The sequence below is a fragment of the Melitaea cinxia genome, chromosome Z (assembly GCF_905220565.1).
Source record: "Melitaea cinxia chromosome Z, ilMelCinx1.1, whole genome shotgun sequence".
Classification (NCBI taxonomy): Eukaryota; Metazoa; Arthropoda; class Insecta; order Lepidoptera; family Nymphalidae; genus Melitaea; species Melitaea cinxia.
In genome coordinates, this window is record NC_059424.1 from 4,653,725 (window position 1) to 4,674,566 (window position 20,842).

Genomic DNA, 20,842 nt, shown 5'->3' on the forward strand with positions numbered 1-20,842 from the left:
TAAATAAACCTACATTACTTCGAAAAATAAAAATAAAAATTGACAATAAAAAAAAGTTTATATCCAGGAATTGATCCGTAAAGTAATTCCGTAACTTATAAAATCGAAAATGCTAAAAGTTAATATAGAAAATTTTATTGTTACGATGTTAAGTTAAGTATAAGTTAAATATTTGCACAAAAATATTCTCTTCGATCTTTAGAATACTGATGGTGTTAAGGTTTTGGATTCTCAGAACTTAGTTGAAAAAGATAGTCATCGTTGTAAATGCTCATTTTTTACTAAAGTAACAAAAAAAAATTATTTTATACATTTTCTAAATTATAAAATGTTGAAGCGATATTATTAAAAACATATTTGAAAATCGCTACACATCGCTACATCACTAACAGATGACCTTCAAAGTGGCGCGGCGGTTTCTTTGAGTGTCGTATCAAAAACCGAGTCACCTAAGTTATATAGTTAAATGTGTTTTATTTATAGCCTCTTTACCCATGTCTTGTGAACATTTTTTTTTTTCAATTTAATTATGCTGATAATTTTTGTGGTGATACTGTAATAATACTTTTCGAACTAGAGTTTTGTGTAGATTCATCAATCAAGGTACTTTATTTTTAATTCGTTCTTTTTCAATACGATTCCCAGGTCGAGGTGTCGGACCTAAGAAAGACCACGTGTATCTTCAACTCCATCATCTTCCTCCAGAAGTTATCCGAGAAAGGCTTCCAGGGATTTCGGAGACAGCATGGACATTTACAGGAGCAGACGTATACACGCAGCCTGTTCCTATTGTACCTACCGTTCATTACACGATGGGTGGAATACCAATCAATTATAAAGGCGAGGTACTTTGTCATTACATAGTATAAAACAAAGTCTCGTCCCACTGTCTGTATGCTTAGATATTTAAAACGATGCCACGAATTTTGATGCGGTTTTCTTTATTAAATAGAGTAATTCCAGAGGAAGGTTTTTATGTATAATAGATACAGTAGAGTAATAGTGATAGTTTTAGAGGCTTCTAATGTGAGGGTCGTAAATAAACACAATTTTTGCGCTTACGTATCGTTGTTTTGCGTAGAATGAAAATAGGTGCTTACAAAACATAATGTCTCTACTATACTATTGTTGATGCTAAAGATACAGAGGTTTCCTTGGTGTTTTTTATACAATTAGATTTTATACGGCAAACAATCATACCACCTGGTAGCTACCGTAGCCGATACCACCTGGTAGCTACCATAACCGTACCGTACAGGTGCTTGTAACACCCCACTGCTTGAGAACAGTGTTATTTATGTTTTGTAATGTTGAGGTGTTTTTCCAGACTGTCTACTTCAGATTATGAGCAGGATACATCTTGTTAGGCCCTACGTTAGTAAATTTAACAGTAACAAAAATAGTATTTGGTAATGCCTGGTTTATATATTCAGAAAACGGTTGGTTTTTCTTACAAACCATTAAATCCAATACGAAATGTTATACATTTACTACTGCAGTCTATCGCAGTACACTGCTAGACATAGACCTTTCCAAGTTTGCGCCGAACATCCCGATTTTTCACAATCTTCCACCAGCCTCCACCGGCAATTTTACGTAGATCGTTGGCCCAGCTTACTGGAGAGCGTCCCACACTACATTTGCTAACACGCAATCTCCACTACAGGACACGTCTGCTCCAGCGGCCATCGATCCTGTGACACAAGTGAACAACCCACTGCCACTTCAACCTGCTTTCTCTATAGGCTATGTTGGTTACTTTCATTCCCTCGCGGATAGTCTCATTTCTAATCCTATCTTTGAGAGAGACCCCAAGCATAGACCGTTCTATTGCACGTTGAGCAACTTTAAGCTTGTGGGCTAGTTACTTCGTCAGTGGTCACGTCTCGGCATTATAATTATGTCAAAAGTTATAAAATGCTATTAAACGAACAATTCTTGCAATATGTAATCTGAATCTCGGAAACGGCTCCAACGATTTTCATGAAATTTAGTATGCAGGGGATTTCGGGAGCGATAAATCGATATAGCTAGGATTCATTTTTAGAAAATGTCGTTTTACCCCTGTTTTTAGGTAATGGAAAAATGGCTACAATATCGTTAGAATACGAAGGCAAATCTCGCAGTAGTCAATAAAGCTGTAATGGCTCCGGCTGGAAATCGGCCGGTCGGGATCGTCCGAGAAGACGATGGTTCGAATCCCCATTTCTCCAGATCGATCATTTTTATCTTTTTATGTCTAACTGCACTCATTTTTTGTTTAAATAACCAGTTCATATTTTTAATCATTATGTCGGTAAAATCTGAAAATAATATTCATATTTCATCCATATGTAATTCGTATTTAAAAATAATTTCCAAAAAACACGATTTACTAAAAATACCGAGCTAAGCTCGGTCACCCAGGTACTAAAATTAGTATCTAATTTAGTTAAATTAGGTTCTAAATATGAAGTTCGTAAATAAGATAAACCGGTTTCTGAATATAGGTACCGGGCTTAAATCGTGTTTAGATATCATTGAAGGTTATAAGGTTTAAAAGTCTTAGTTTCTGCGAGTCTTATTGAAATATTCCTGAGCATATAAAATTTCGTTTTCAGGTTTTAATTCACAAGAACGGGTCAGACACGGCTGTTCCGGGTCTTCATTCTGCTGGAGAAGCCGTGAGCAACTGTCACGGAGCCAACCGCCTTGGAGCAAACTCCATTCTGGACGTCGTTGTGTTCGGCAAAGCGATTGGATTAAATATAGCGAAACTTTACAAGCCAGGAGAAAGTCAACCAAAACTAAAAGAAGTAAGAAGCAATTATAAATATATTAATATTTGTATTTTATTACATCACTAAAACGAATCTTTAATTTTTACTATTATAATGACTGAGTATAAAAGTTAATTTGAGAAATATGCAATAGTATTTATAAGTGCTTCAAACAAAATGTAATAATCAAAATATTAGATTTCGTACCTCTATGTAGATACCTACCACATAACCTCAACATAATTAAATAAATATAAATAAATATCTTCATACAAACACGGTCGTCTGTCCCTATGATAAGTAAATTCATGCTTGTATTACAGGTAACATTAAACTGTTATAACTATTTTTTTAATATACGTACCGATAATACATATATAAATATATAAATACAAATATTACACCCAGACTCAGGCGGGAATCAACCCGCAACCCGCTGAACAGAAAGCAGGGCCACTACAAACTGCGCCAACGGGCTAGACAAAATCTAATACTATATATTAAACGGGCAATTTTTGTGTATATATATAACGGCGCGAATGATTTTCACGAAATTTATCATGCAGGGAATTTCGGGGGCGATAAATCGATAGCTAGGATTCATTTTTAGAAAATGTTGTTTTATCCTGTTTTTAGGCAATAAAAAAATGGCTACAATATCTTTAGAATACGAAGGTAAATTACGCAGTTGTACATTAAGTTATAATAGCTCGGCCGGTCGATTATTTTGTTCTTTTTTTTTCTAATTGCACTCATGATTTTTTATTTAAATAGCCAGTTCATATTTTTTATTATTATGTTGGTAAAATCGGAAAATATGATTCATATTTAATTTTTAAAACACGATTTACTAAAAATACCGACCTAAGCTCGGTTACCCAGGTACTATAATACAATATAATAAATATATATATAATGTTTAGTCTTTCTACTTGTAAACTCAAGTTTAAAATTTTAATAAAAGTATATACTTGATAGTACACATAATTTTACTGATCATATTTTTTGCACACATTTTGGCCACAGCAGAACATTTCCTTCTCAAAACATGGAGCAGCCCGACTGGGGTAGTACCTTGACCTTACAGAAGGTCACAGCTAAATAATGCTGTTTTCAAGCAGGGTTGTGTTCCTGTTGGTGAGTAAGGTGACCAGAGCTGGTGGGAATAGGGTCGGCAACGCATTTGCGATGCTTCTGGTGTTGTAGACGTCTATAAGCTACGGTAATCGCTTACCATCAGGTAAGCTGTACGCTTTAGTCCTCTCCCCAATTAAATGTACAGCAATGATTGATTTGATCTGCTTTGGTTATGGCAGTGAAGAATATAGCCACCCCCAGCTCTTCCCGTGGTTGTCATAAGAGGCGACTAAGGGATAACAAAGTTCCACTATCACCTTGGAACTTTTAAAGCCGACCGATTGTGGCATAACCATCCAACTGCTGGCTTTGAAGTACACAGGTCGAAGACGGACAGCAGCGTCTTCGGTGTGAAAAGTCAGTCCTGCGGTCATCAACCCACCTGCCCACCGTGGAGACTATGAGCAAAACACGTGAATTGACGCCATAATGTCTGGCGCAAACTTGGGTAGGTCTATGTCCAGTAGTGGACTGCGATAGGCTGAAGTGAAGTAATGATGATTTTTTGCCCTTGATTAACACTATCATTTGGAATTCGATATAATAACATATATTAGAATAAAATACTTTTTCGGCGGGTAGGTGCCAAACAAGTTACACGTAAAAAAGTCTAATAGAAATTATATTGCTTTAAAATTTATTAGTTCTGTTTAGTATAGTGCAATAAATGTTTGTTTTCAAAATTTAAAGTACACCACCCACCAGCCAACAAATCCTTTTTAAATTCAAGCCAGTTTCATTAGTTTTATAACCGCTAATAGCTCCACCTGCTACTTCCCACTTCTTAAAATATGGATTCGCTGAAAGACACCCTGATGTCAATGACGGAATTGTTTACCACCAAGATGAATGAGTTCCAGCAAGATTTGCACAAGAGTTCTTCTCCGACGACCACTAGTTCATTAGCCGCTGATTTTAAATCCTTCAAAAGTTTCATTCTATTGGCTCTCACGTCACTTAAGCAACAAATTGAACTTTTGAGCAGAGTGATTGACCGGCAGGATATGAGGACCCGACGTAAAATGCTGCTGTTTCATGGTGTGACTGAGAGCAAGGGTGAGGATACTTCAGCGCGTGTCACCAGCATTATTGCTGAAAGTCTCAACCTGGCTAATTTTTCCACTACCAGCATTAAATCTTCACATCGGTTGGGCCGCCCCGATAGCAAGAAGCCGCGTCCAATCGTAGTCCGATTCAGTGAGACTGCTGTGCGGGACAAGGTATGGTACGCCAAGACCAAGCTGAAAGGAACAGGCGTCACACAGTCTGAATTCCTAACGAAGACCCGACATGAAGCTTTCCTGGCGGCTAGGGAGCGTTTCGGTATCAGCAGGTGTTGGACACGTGAAGGTATAATTTTCATTGTAACCTCAGACGGAACACGACATCGGGCTGAATGCCTGGCAGACATTGATGAAATTACTGGATCCAGCTCCAATGAAGAAGCAAAATCACCGCTAACAAGCACTGAATCCATCCAAAAGGCACCGGAATGTAAAGCAGCTGCGACACGCTCCAAGCGGGCGGTTAAGAAATAGTTCGTCTGTTAATTGTTGCTGTAACACTTATCTTCTTTTCCTATGTACATTAACTTATTTATTTATTTTTCTTCATTTACGTTTAATTTATATTTCATAAAGATTCAATACACTTTGTTATTGTTTACTATTATATGTCATCCAATATGCACAATTATTTTATTTATGGAGGGTAGATTCTATAATTTTGACACAGATGATCTTTGCAGATGATTAACAAGTAATCTAATAGATACGTATTACAGCTGACGATCGACATGGATACTTTGTTTTCTGGGTGTTTGTGTTGCCAGTAGTGGTGTATAATTTGCCATGCTACTTTATATTTAATTCTGTGTTGTGTACATTAACGTTATCTCTTCATCTTTATTAACTATTTTATAATTTTTGTTTATACCTTGCTTGTACGCTTGGAAGTTTGTAAATTCTAACTTCTTTCATTGCAACTGGTGGGTACGTTAAATGGTATTAACATATTTCATCTTTATTTCATTTTGTAATTTTATTATTATAATAATAGTTATAATTATTTTATTTTTCTATAGTATTTTATTTTTTATTTTTTATATTATTTTATTATTATCATCATTATTATATTATTGATTTAAAGGTTTAATTTATATAGAAATTGATTTTTATCTATTTATACCTTAATAATATATATATATATTTTTAATATCTATTCCTGCTATTATTATTATTATTATTATTTTTACGTTATTGTATTATATTTATATATATTGTTTTATTATTTATTATTTATTTTTTATTATTTTTATATACCTACATTTATTATATATATTTTTTCTCTTTTATTTATTTATCATTTTTTTTTCTTTTTTTATGTCTTTCTTTGATGATAGTGACGCATTTTTATCGCTATCGTCTGCTTCCGAAGGCTCAAGTAACAATGACAGTTATTATAGCATACCCTCTTTGAGCGACACGTTAAACTCTTGTTTTGAAAACACTCCCAAGAATTTTAATTTAGTCCACATAAACGCACAGAGTATTCCTGCTCATTATCCAGATTTATTGTCATCTTTTGGTAATAAATATATACACGCTATCCTAGTTTCCGAGTCTTGGCTCAAACCTTGTTTGCCTTCTATTTCCTTTTCCATACCGGGATTTCACTTGATCCGTAATGACCGCATTGGTCGGACAGGTGGAGGGGTTGCCATATATCTTCGCTCTCATATTCCTTTTACCATCATAGATACTTCACAACCTCAGGCCGGTGGAGCTGAGCATCTTTTTGTTGAAGTGAATCTGTCACACACAAAACTCCTACTCGGTGTTTTTTATAGCCCATGTCTTACTGTAGACTATTTCACCTCGCTTGAATTGTTACTTCAACAGTTTAGTCCTTTATATAGTCATACGGTAATCATGGGTGATTTTAACACCTGTCTGCTCAAAAACGATCACCGGTCTTCCCGGCTAAAAACTCTAATTAATGGTTCAAATCTTCATATCTTACCTTTGCTTGCTACTCATACTTTACCAAATTGTATTCCTTCTCTTTTAGATCTAATTATTGTTTCTTCCATTGACCATGTTGAAAAACATGGTCAATGTGCTGCTGATGCTTTTTCTTACCACGATTTATTATATCTATCCTACAAAATCAAACCTCCTAAGCTTAAATCAAGAATTCTTCTGCAGCGTAGTTTTGGTGGAATGGATGTGGAACAACTGCGGAGGGATGCAGCTGAGATTGATTGGACTGCGGTTTACGATGCAGGTACAATTGACAGCCAGGTAGCTGTTTTCAGCTCTCTGCTTACACAACTTTACGATATTCACGCACCCATTCGACCAGTAAGAATAAAACATCTACCTGCCCCATGGATTACACCCGAAATTAAAAAATTGCAGGAAAAAAAAGTTCGTGCTAAGTCGCGGTACAGACTGAATAACAGTGAGGCTAATAGAGAGGTATACGTAAAGGCTCGGAATCACTGTAATAGGGTGTGTAGAGATGCACATCGTCGCCATATCCACAAATCTGTCATCGAAGAAGAAGATTCCAGCAAAGTCTGGAATTTTCTTAAATCACTTGGAATTGGCAAAGCGCGTCTAGATAACAGTTCTCAAAATCTTAATCTTGACGAGTTAAATCTCCACTTCTCTTCGTCTGTTGCCATAGATAGTGCAACTAAAGCCCATACAAGAAATCAACTTTCAGCTTTGTCAGTTCCTGATTCTCCCATTTTCTTTCTTGATCAGCTTTCTGAATGTGATGTTAAGAAGAATATTTTAGCAATAACTTCAAATTCCGTTGGTTCTGATAGCATTAGTCGGAAAATGATCCTTCCTCTCCTTGATATACTAACACCGATAATTACATCCATTTTTAATACTTCCATCTCTACCTGCACTTTCCCATCAATGTGGAAAGATGCTGAAATTGTACCTCTCCCAAAAAAAGCTAATCCGTCGTCCTTATCCGAATATCGTCCTATTTCCATCCTCCCTTTTCTGTCCAAAGCACTCGAACGGCTTGTGCATCAACAGCTCAGCAGTTTCCTTTTAAAACACCGTCTGTTGAATCCTATGCAATCCGGTTTTCGCCCAGGTCACAGTACGACTACTGCGCTTGTAAAAATAACGGATGATATACGATCAAATATGGAAAACCAACAGGTCACGGTATTAACGTTACTCGATTTTAGTAACGCCTTTAATACCGTGGACTTTGATATACTATGTGATATTTTACGTTCTCTTAACATATCTCCTGAGGTTGCTGATTGGTTTCTTAGTTACTTGCAGGGTCGCCGGCAGCGAGTTAAATTGAATGACTCATACTCCAATTGGTCAATGGTCAATACCGGTGTCCCGCAAGGTGGCGTGCTCTCCCCTCTTTTGTTTTCAATATTTATAAATTCTATCTGTAATGTAATATCTTCTTTCTACCACCTCTATGCAGATGATCTCCAGATATACTCTCACTCCACTGTTCATAACTTATCTCAGTGTGTATCGCGTATAAACAATGACCTTTTAGCCATTGGTAAGTGGAGTAAAGCCTATGGCCTAAATATTAATCCAAATAAAACGAAAGCTATTATTATAGGAAGCTCCAGACTGCTCAGCCGCATTGATAAATCTGAGCTATCTCCTGTTACATTTAATGGATTCACCATTCCATATAGCGAAAGCGTGAGAAATTTAGGTGTTATCTTTGACCAACATCTCTCTTGGGGTCCTCAAATATGTGAAATTAGTCGCAGACTGTTCGCTTCGGTTGGGTCTCTCCGCAGATTGCGTAATCTTCTGCCCATTCCTACTAAAATTGCTCTTGCACATAGTCTCCTATTACCAATTCTTGATTATGCTGATACTTGCTATCTTGACATTACAGAGGAGCAGCTTAATAAGCTTGAGCGCATTCAGAATGTATGTATAAGATTTATCTTTGGACTACGCAAATATGACCATATTTCGGAATTTCGCAAAAAACTCAAGTGGCTCCCAATTCGCCTTCGCAGGAATACTCATATTCTTACCCTACTTTACTCCATTTTATTTAATCCCTTTACCCCTTCCTATCTGAAAGAACGTTTCAAATTCCTTGGTGATTCTCACGAACGCTGTCTTCGTTCTGACAGTAATTTTCTTCTTGAAATTCCTTCTCACTCCTCTTCCTTTTATGACAAATCTTTTACAGTTCAAGCCTCTCGCTTATGGAATACCTTGCCCTTGAATATCAGACGTGTACAAACACCTGCACTTTTTAAAAAGACTGTTTGGAAGCATTTTCTTCAAACTCAACAATAAACAAGTAATTCATAATTATAATGTATACATATATGTATTTACATGTATGTCTGCATGTACGTGGGTATATATGTCAGTATGTATGTATGTATTTATGTATCTATTTATGTATGTATGTATGTATTTATGTATCTATTTATGTATGTAGGTATGTATGTATGTATATGTTTAATTATTTGAATATTTATAACAAATTTGTAGTAACTTGTACACCTATGCTGACGCTAGACCATTTCCTTTGCCCTAAGGTTGCCTGGAAGAGATCGCTTTTTAGCGATAAGGCCGCCCTTTGTACCTAATGAATATATTGTCAATATTTTCTTTCTTTCTTTGATATGTATTATTTCTGTTTTTGGTGTACAATAAAGTGTATTATTATTATTATTATTATTATATTAGAATAAAAGAAAGTTATCACACGTTTACATATAAAACACCAAAACATACAAAAAGGCACATTTTAAAATTAAGTATAATTATAATGAAATGTTACCTAGTTTCATTTTGATTTTTTTTTTTTGTTATAAGAGGGCTGGTGCATTTTTTGCCCAGAGAATCAGCATAGCGATTCCACAGGAACATGCTGCCAGCATTCTTGGCACCTTTTCACGCGGACATTATTTATACTGCGTCTTTCTGTAAATATTTCTTGCTTAAGTTGTGAATTGTAAGTGTGGATAATATTGTAAAATTTCGGAATAAAGATAATTATATGAGGTCGGTAGAAAAGTAAATAAATGTCAAAATGAAAGAAATCTAAATAAACAATAATAAATACAATCGACGCGTTAGCGCAACGGTCACAGCAATGTTGGCGCCTGTTGTGCTAGCGGTTGCGGGTTCGATCGCCGCGCATGGCATATGCCATGCGCGGCGATCTTACCCGCAATATATTTGTATTGACCATACAGATGTTTGCCTTGGTCTGGGCGTTTGTGCTTGCGTGTATTCTGTGTGTTTTCAGACCCCCGACACAGGAATAAGTATTAGTGGGGCCGTTGAGTGTGAGGCGTTTATTTATTAAAAAAAATATAAAGAATTATTATTTATTATAATAATTACCTGCTATGTCAAGTATAAAGGTACTTAAATGTGACGACACGTATCTGTCTAATATAGTTTGTACAGACACAAAACTAGTCAGTAGCCCAATTTCAGCTACACATACACAGAAGACTAAAATTTCGCATGCTTATTTTGAAACTGTGTCTTGCAATTCCTTATTAAATATAGTACTTATTCTAAAATTTCAGAGTACTTGCGAGCCAATTCTCGACAACCTTGACAGAGTTCGCAACAAGAAAGGATCTATAGCTGTACATGAGTTAAGGGAGGGTATGAGACACACTATGCAAAATAAGTGTGGCGTGTTTAGGGACGAAAAGCTGCTTACTGAAGGTACATTTTAATAAACTTTCGATTGTAGTGAGAACCTACGATTACTATTTGAATGATGTTTGAAATTGACGTAGATTGTTTATTGCATTTATGATAAATCGTTAGATTAAACAAGAGCACAAACTTATAATATAAAAAAAATGAATTAAAGTGATTTCATATCAAAACTGAATATCTTTTTTTGAATAGTTGATACTACTTTGTCATTTTGAGACACGATTTCATATTTGATTCCTCTTATACTAAATACATAACTGTAACTACTATTTATAAAAGGCACTCATTGTGAGCATGAGAAACTCGAAGACACTTTTGATGCCTGAAAATATATAGTCGTATTTATAAAGTCACTTTTCATATAATGAACTTTATACATTTCAGCCAGTACCGAAATACAAAAATGGTATAAGTCGTTTGATGACGTCCGCGTAACAGATCATCGACTCAACTGGAATTCTGATTTAATCGAAGCTCTGGAACTTCAAAACATGCTTCAAACTGCTGTGCAGGTTGTTGCGTGTGCTCTCAATCGCAAGGAGAGTCGAGGGGCGCACTTCAGAGATGACTTCCCTAAACGAATAGATGAAATGGATTATAGCAAACCGACTAAAGGACAGGTTTGCAAACATTATTTTATTGCATAATAATAAATAATCTATACATATAATAAAATGGTAGGAAAGTCAAAACTGTACATTAAATTTTTTTTAAAAGAATATTTGGGGTGTGATCTACAATCGATACCGAAGCCAAAAATATAATTTTTAGAATTTTTGTCTGTTTGTCTGTATGTATGTCCGGGATAAACTCAAAAAGAACTGCATGGATTTACTTTAAATTTGGCACGAATATTATTAAGAAGTCGGGTCAACATATAGGCTACATATTATCACGCTATCACCTACGGGGAACGAGCAGTGAACATTTATTTCTTCAACGCATTCTGTAACAACGTGTAATCTAATGACGCATATTTGAATGTTGTTGTTATTATGTTAATAACCATGCTATAAGCTAGCTTCATACTATAAATAAAGACATTCTGTAGTATATTTAGTATCAGCATTGCACCCGTGCGAAGCCAGGGCGGGTCGCTAGTAATAAATAAATATCAACACAATACACACACGGTCGTCTATTCCTAAAGTAAGCAACTTAATGCTTGTGGTATAGGTAGCAGTCGATTGGTATAGCTACTTATATTTTTTTTTCGATAAACATACTTATAAATAATACATATATGAAAATATAAATAAATATTTATATTACACCCAGACTCGGGGTGGGAATCGAACCCACAATCCTCGGAGCAGAAAGCAGGGTCACTATCCTACATTATATTTTAGTTATTTGTTTCTTAATGTTTTTCGTAGTTCACAAACGACAAACTGTAAATACATTTGTATTTTAACTACATCGTAGTTCTCTATTTTGTAGTTTCACTCGTTTTCAACTCATTTATTTATTCAACCGCTTGATACTTACAGATTTACGTTTCACTCTGAAGGGACTTCTCAAAGATTTGTAAATACTGAACTAATAGGCTTTTATAATTAAGTATACTTTATCATCATCATCATCATCATCATTCCAGCCTATTGCAGTCCACTGCGGGACATAGGCCTCCACAAGTTCGCGCCAAAAATGTGTGAACTCATGTGTGTTGCCCATAGTCACCACGCTGGGCAGGCGGGTTGGTAACCGCAGGGCTGGCTTTGTCGCACCTAAGACGCTGCTGCCCGTCTTCGGCCTGTGTGTTTCAAAGCCAGCGGTTAGATGGTTATCCCGCCATTGGTCGGCTTCTTAAGTTCCAAGGTGGTAGTGGAACCTTGTTATCCCTTAGTCACCTCTTACGACACCCACGGAAAGAGAGGGGGTGGCTATATTCTTTGGTGCCATAGCCACACAGCACAGTATACTCTATAATGCACAATAATCTTGTAATTTCAAACATGACCCAAAACGTGCTAAACTCATATTTGTATTTTTTTTTTTGTAAATAATATTAACATACATTTTTATCTTTCCCTATGATAGGCCAGAAAAGAAGGCAAAGTCAATGCTTCCTAAGCCAACGTGTCAGTCCTGTAAAACCTAGTTATTTTTTTTTTAAATAGTAGTTATTAATATTACTATTTTATTATTTCAATAGACGGCAAAACCAATAGAGCAGCACTGGAGGAAACACAGCCTATCAACATTAGATTTGAAAAGTGGAAAAGTTTCTATAACATATCGACCCGTGATTGACAAGACATTGGATGATGAAGTGCAGACCATACCCCCAGTACCAAGAGTTTATTGATTTATATTTTAAAAGATTATATTATAGACTATTATGTTATTTTTAGTTTTTGCTGTAAAGGAAAAAATAAAAGTTTGTGAAATGTATATATATTTTTTTTCAATTTATTGGCCAATATGTAACAAATACATTACACTTTGCAATTTAAGTACCACGAAAGGCTCGTGGGTCTATCTGGGTACAGAGAGTCACTCAGTTAAAAAAGACATCTTAAGATATCTTCTTTAGCCGTCTATTCCTGCGATAAGCAACTTAATGCTTGTAACGGCCAACTTAATAGATACCTGTGTTTTTTTTTTTAATAAATGCATGTTTATTATCACCCCCAGATTCGGGGCTGGACTCGAACCCACACAAATGCACTGCATGGTTACTGCACACTGCGCAAAGGGACTACTTTTCATTTATTTTTTGTCTTCTAGTTCTCACATTCTCTCTCTTACTCTCTCCTAGGACAGAGAAATATTGTAAAATATTAATAAAAGCTTTCAAATTACATGGAAGCTCCATTATTCGATGTACCTGTGCCCACTTCGCTAGTAGTTATTGCAAACCCGCAAAGCTGGACCCCACAATCACGCGGGATTTATAAATTAGTGTTATATCTTTCAGATAATACGTCAAGAAATAAAATAAAAAACCATCTAATTGTAGAACACGACTGAAAACACACAATAAAACACTCATTTCTCACTTCAAATCTATATTTATTCATTCACAATACACACTTTCAACTACATTGAATAAGTTATCACACTAATCACTTATATGGCAAAATAATATATATGAATGTTTGTCTGTATATCTTTTAGAGAATCGTAAACTATGCCTGTGATCATGTCATGATGTTCAGCAAAGTGTTGCGCATGAGCCCACAAAGGTTTCTGAGTTGGTACGACAAAAACAAAAATAATAAAATGCGTAGCAACGCGCGCAGGGTGCAGCTAGTATTTTTAATAATTGTTAGAATTACAAAATTAAATTCTAACATAATATAAGTAACATAACATAAGTAGCAGCCGCTGTATTGGAGACAACACGTGAACGTTTACGAATGGAGCTACGAATGAGTTGCTGACTAAAGGTTTGAGTGTGTGTGTGTGTCAAATTATGTATATAAAACTTAGTTAAAGTTTTCAATTTGACACTTTTAATATAAAAAATTAAGCCTACATTAAATATTAACTAGAGGTTCAAAGATAAATTTTGCAAAAGTAACACAGATTTGATCACACACATTACGCACGTTACATTCCACTGCTGAACATAGAGCTTTTGCGAGTTAGCATATTCTTGACTATGAGTACCGATCGCTATTAGGCATCTATAATAACAACTGTGACGTTAGGTATGTATGATAACAACGTATTTGAATCTATGAATGTTTTGTATCCATTTAGGTATATGTTTTATTCACAAGATCATTTCGATTTTAAATTGGATTCTGATAGTACAATCGAAAATACAAAATATAAAATATAATACGATTTAGCCTGTAGCATCGCACTGATGGAAATAGGTTTTTCGTAATACTCCAGCCTCCACCGGTCATCTTACGTAGATCATCGATCCAGTGAGCCGGAGTGCCACACTGCGTTTGCCAGCAAGTGGTCTCCGCTTCAAGACACGTCTGCTCCAACGGTCATCGGTCCTGCGATCCAATTGCCCAGGTCACTGCCACTTGCTTATTCTTTGGCCTATGTCGGTTACTATTGTTCTCTCTTAATTACTTGATTTTAAGTTTGTGGACTAGTCTATGTAGGATGAAAAATAAAAAATAAATTCTATCAATTTGCTCTTGACTTAGCTTTGAGATACAAGACTACCATTAATGAGTTTGACTTTAAATACTTTCCGAGAGAAATGTAAATTTCTAATAAATAGCACGAAAAATTTATATAAATTTACATTTTGTCTTCATTTTTATAATTATGAATCCGATTTTTTCAACTTGGAATTATTTTTAAAGAGAACTCTGGTTATAAAAAGTTTTCAATTATTAATACTTACTTTTTTTTTTAATAATTTTTTTTTAATGTCTACAAAACCTAAAAACCACACGAAACCACTATAATACGTGAAATATGAAACAAAAAACCAATTGAGATACAAAATTTTTAACACGGTTATCTAAAGTAATAACGTTTATCACCATCTAAATATTTTGTATCGGGAGTAATGCCACCTCGACGATAGGAAGGAGTGACTTATCTCAAAAATACGAAGGCATTGTGGCTGGTCTTTTGTTATACGTAAAGAATCAGCCAGCGCATCGAAGGGGTGATAATCCCGCGCAGGCGACATGTAGCTCCGCCCAGGGGCGTTGCCAGGGACCACTCCACCCTGCCGTCTCCGACCACCGGACGAGACTTCGCTATTATCCTAGCTTCCTGTCCGCGAACGCTCGCTTGCTCCTCCGATATATCGATTTGTTTATTTTTTTACCGCGAGAGCAAGTCGAGTCCTTCCGGGTGTGACGTGTGTGTCCGGCGGCCGGCGTCGGAGGTATGAACGGTGACGGCGCCCCGGTATCCGTGTGATGCAGGTGATTCAAGGTAAGACATTACGGCCAGGTGTATACGTCAACAATTATCTTAATGAATTTTTCTATTTAATTTCGATTGTCTCCAACTCACGTTGCTTTATAGTGGCTAGCTGATTTTTATTATTTTTCGTATAAGACTTAGTTCCGACGGTCATCGTCTACCTTTATAATAAGTAAAATGAAAATACAATTGAAATAACTTAACCCAATAAACACAATTGCGTACTTTTGCTGTTTTTTGTTACAACAATTTTTATATTTTAATCCCCGTAAGTTTCAAGCAAAATAATACAATCCGACTTACATCTTTTATGTAATAACAGTAGGTATGTTATAATGTTAATCGTTATTATTATTTTTATCAGTCGTGCGCTGCTAATTTGTTAGTACATAAAAGGATTTCTGATGTCTTTCATAGCTATTTATTTGGCTATAATACGTGAAGCAAAAACTTTGTACCCCTTTTTACAAAAATTGCGCGGCTTGAGAAGTATGAAATTTCGCACACTTATAGTTTATATAGAGTATAATTGTGTTTGCTCGCAAACGAAAAAAAAACCGACTTCAATTACATCGACGAGTAATACAACGTAGATCGACGAAATAATAGTCAAGTAACAACGCATTATCAAAGATTACTCAAAAAGTAGTTATCAGATCTCGATGAAATTTAAATGTGACCACATGATAAACATCGGCTTTCGATTAAATTAAAAATCATTAAAATCGGTACACCTAATAAAAAGTTATTGCCGATTTTCAAGAAGTTCCCTCGATTTCTCTGGGATCCCATCATCAGATCCTGGTTTCCTTGTCATGGTACTAAACTAGGAATATCTTCTTTCCAACAAAAAAAGAATTATCAAAATCGGTACACCTAGTAAAAAGTTATTGCGGATTTTCAAGAGTTTCCCTCGATTTCTCTAGGATCCCATCATCAGATCCTAGTTTCCTTATCATGGTACTAAACTTGGGATATCTCCTTTCTAACAAAAAAAGAATTATTGGCAATTGGCACACAACACCTTTCGATTAAAAGAAAATTTGTCGAAATCGCTCCACCCAGTCAAAAGTTCTGATGTAACATACATAAAAAAAAAAAAAAAAAAAAAAACAGACGAATTGAGAACCTCCTCCTTTTTTGGAAGTCGGTTAAAAAGTAAAAGTTTAATCATGCAAAAAAAAAAACATTAAATCAGTAAAAAGAAAAACATATCACACACTACCTTGTGTTTGACACACACACACACGCATATATGCTCTTCTTTAATGTTTAAACTTACAATTTAAATTAATTATGGTCGAATTTCGACCACTGACCGTCCACTATATAATAATCCGTCAAACTTAACAGTCTAACATAAGTCATGGTATCTAAGGACCGTATGAAATTTAAGAGAAATTTAATTAAAAGATTTGGCATCTAAATCTCTTAAATTTAAAGATTTGGTACTAATTGCCCGGACAGACTTCGTTCTGTCAAAGTTAATAGTAATATATTTTTTTATTGTACTAAAGCCTTCCGTGGGCTTTACGGAATATAAAAAAATACGTTTCAGCCTATAATATCCCACTACTGGACACAGGCCTATTTCCCCGTGTAGGAGAAGAATCAGAGCTTAATCCACCACGCTGCTCCAATGCGGGTTCCCTACTATGAGTAATGATCGCTATCAGGTGTAGATGATAAAAACCGTGACCGACGGCTTAACGTGCTCTCAGGCACGGTGGGGAGACCCATAAGGACTTCACAAACATCCAGACCACGGCAAACCTGTATGGCCAGTAAAAATGCTTGTCATGTGTGGGGTCGAACCCACAACCGCCAGCGCAACAGGCACAACCCATGACTGTGACCGTTACACCAACGCGCTGTAAAAAATATAAATCAACCAAATTGGGCGAGCCATTCTCGAGTTATGCGCTTAGCAACATTCATTTTTATTTATATAGAAGTTATACATATATATGAATGCGAATTCCGATGCGACAATTTTCATTTAAGCTATTCTGTTATTTTTGTTATAGAGTTAAAAATACTGTAATGACGGATGTATAATAATGACGTTTTACACAGTGACGTGTTACACGTTATAGTTTTGTGTGCATTCGTAGATTTATATTGTAAAATAAGATCATCCCACCTTGAAACTACAACACTATCTAACAAACTTTTAGACTATTATAAAAATATTTAATTTTTGCTGTATATTTACGGCAGTAATAATATAGCCAGCCCCTCTCTTCCCGTGGGTGTCGTAAGAGGCGACTAAGGGATAACAGTTGTGGAACTGGAAAAGCCGACCGATGGCGGGATAGCCATCCAACTGCTGGCTTTGAAATACACAGACCGAAGACGGGCAGCAGCGTTTTCGGTGCGACAAAGCCAGTCCTGCGGTCACCAACCCGCCCAAGCTTGGTGACTATGGGCAAAAGACATGAGTTCACGCCATTTTTGGGGCGAGCTTGTAGAGGCCTGTGTCCAGCAGTGGACTGCAATAGGCTGAAATGATGATCATGATAAAAAATATTTAAGGAATCAAAGAACCTAGATGCTTAATAATTTAAACCACAATTCGAAATAGGTAGTTTTATAATAAATGCTCAAATTGTTTGCCACCTACTCTATTAGAGTTCTCAGTTCAGTTACAGGCTCTACATCTTTTTATGAACGACCTTTTTAATAGGCGCGAATACCTGCGCTCTCCAATTTCTCGTTCAGGTACCTCCTTACGGGCGTAGCGTAAACAATTTTCATAGCTGGCAACTCGAAAATCTAACCCTCTACCAATTCAAAATTAATTGTTGGACTGGAATATTGAATGGTCAAATTATTGAACGCGAGCGGTATCTCAAATTATGGATCGACCAATCCATAATTATTATACTTATTTAGTGTGAATTATTCGCACGGGTATAAGTAGTTGTTAAATAATTGCAAACTATAAGTTTTCGTTGGTGTATTCATCTTCTTTATCGTCAAAAGGTTCGTTCTGTGTCTGTCTACTCGTTTTTCTACTTCCAATATTGAATCCAGCTATCCCCGAATTTTTTTTAAAAATCCTCTCCGATCTAGATCATTTATTTGACTCTTTTATTTGATTTTTTTTTCTGGAAAAATTTGCCTATTAAAGGAGACGTGAACATCTCTGTTTTGAATAAAAAGTTATGAAAGAACAATATATTTTTGTAGCTTGTTGCTGTTAATATTTTTATAGGATAGTGATACGTAAGATTCGTACGTACGTGAGGACCGCCGATGATGGTTCGATTTTCACTTGGAGTGTATATTTGTGTTTATAAAAATATTTATTTCCGGCCTGGTTGTTAGTCCTTGTGTTAGTTGTTATTCTTAGGCTGTGTGGCTACGCCATTAAAGAATATAATCACCCCATTTCTTTCCGTGGGTGTCGTAACAGGCGGCTAAGGGATAACACAGTTCCACTACCTACCACCTTGGAACTTATAAAGCTGGCCGATGGCGGGATAACCATCCAACTGCTGGCTTTGAAATACACAGGACAGCAGCGTCTTCGGTGCGACAAAGCCAGCCCTGCGGTAACCAAGCCGCCTGCTCAGCGTGGTGACTATGGGTAACACACATACATGAGTTCACGCCATTTTTGGGCGAACTTGTGTAGGCCTGGGAGCTGTGCAACAGTGGACTGCAATTGGCTGAAATGATTATTGATGATGTTAGTCCTCGTGGGTTTCTCCACCACGCCTCAGAGAGCACGTTATGCTGTCGGTCTCAGTTGTTATCATATACACCTGATAACGATCATTACTAATAGTAGGAAATACATCCGCCGACCTGCATTGGATCAGTGTGGTAGATTAAGCTCTTATCCTTCTCCTACGTTGGGAAAACAGACATGTGCCCAGTAGTGGGATATTACAGGCTGAAGCGAAGATTCGTATACGTAAATGTTGTGTACATCTCAATCGTATGTTATATATTTTTTAAATATATGTTTGTATACAATAAAAAATAGATTTACAAGTATTGTATATATCTGCTTCAAGTGGTAGTCGTAATTGCGACCGTCACTGTAAATGGAATTCCTATCAACTCTACACTAGAATGATCGGCTGTCAATTTATATGATCGTACTTAATAAATTAATCATCAAGAAATTACAATATTTCTGGCATATTAACATTCATTAAATTTATATAATTTAACTAATTTCTATGAAAGTAGATTTGCTTAATAATATGTTTTTGGTCTTCGTTGAAACTGAGACATAACAACTACAATATAATAATAGAATAACAATAGAAATAAATAAAACAATAATAAAAACAAACGACACAAAATATTTTCGCCCAACATTAATTAAAAACTAAGATGCATATGGTAAACGGAACCGCATCATATATATACATATATATCTAATATATAAAATTCTTGTGTCGCGGTGTTTGTAGTTAAACTCCTCCGAAACGGCTTTACCGATTTTTATGAAATTTTGTGTGCATATCGGGTAGGTCTGAGAATCGAACAACATCTATTTTTCAAACCCCTAATTTGCAAGGGGGGGGGGTTAAGAGGGTTAATAAAATATTATGAAATTTCGTGTGCATATCGGGTAGGTCTGAGAATCGGCCAACATCTATTTATCATTCCCCTCAGTTATAAGAGGGGAGGGGGTTGAGAAGGTTAATAAAATATATGGCAAAACAACGTTTGGGGGTCAGCTACTATATATATATATATATATATATATATATATATATATACGCTATGGTTAAGATGTTTACCTTACAATTACTCCACATAAACTATATATCGTTTCATAGATAATGGTTTGCTCTACCGGCATCCACAACTAGAAATATTTATTTTTAACCACAACAAGAAAATATTTATTTTATTGATAAATTAATTAATAAAATTATATATATGACGGCTTTAATTTTGAAACAAAGTCAACATGATCGACGGTCGGTAATTTTATTTACTTATTTAATGCGAATTATTCGCACGGGTATAGTGTAGGGATTATTTAATTAATCTACTATTTGAGTATTACAAAGTACTTAACCTGTGAAAATCGGGTTTACGTGAATTTGGAAGAAAAACTTATTATTTATTTATTATTATTCTTCTATTCCGCCAGCCCATATTCGTAATAGATATATAATCTATACAAATAAATAAAATTGAAGTGTCTGTTTATGTAATATTAAAATAAAGGCTTTTTACTAAATGCATATAGATGTATACACGGTACATACACTCTGTCTGTTTGTTCAGGCTAATCTGAAACGGCTAAACTGATTTTGACGGGACTTTCTCTGGCAGATATTTGATATAATAAGGAGTAACTTAGGCTACTTTTATTTTAGAAATTTATTTATTTAATAACTC

The 20,842-nt window shown here is 35.6% G+C and overlaps 1 protein-coding gene across 1 annotated transcript in view; it reads left to right on the forward strand.

Moving 5' to 3' along the window:
- The window catches only part of LOC123668513 (succinate dehydrogenase [ubiquinone] flavoprotein subunit, mitochondrial-like), a 107,256-nt gene extending 94,333 nt beyond the window's left edge, over positions 1–12,923 (forward strand). Inside the window, exons 8-12 of the mRNA XM_045602248.1 lie at positions 646–845; positions 2,601–2,795; positions 10,474–10,618; positions 11,000–11,235; positions 12,771–12,923. Coding sequence (XP_045458204.1) covers positions 646–845; positions 2,601–2,795; positions 10,474–10,618; positions 11,000–11,235; positions 12,771–12,923 — 929 coding nt within the window. The remainder of the gene's footprint in view (positions 1–645; positions 846–2,600; positions 2,796–10,473; positions 10,619–10,999; positions 11,236–12,770) is intronic.
- The last annotated feature ends 7,919 nt before the right edge of the window (positions 12,924–20,842 follow it).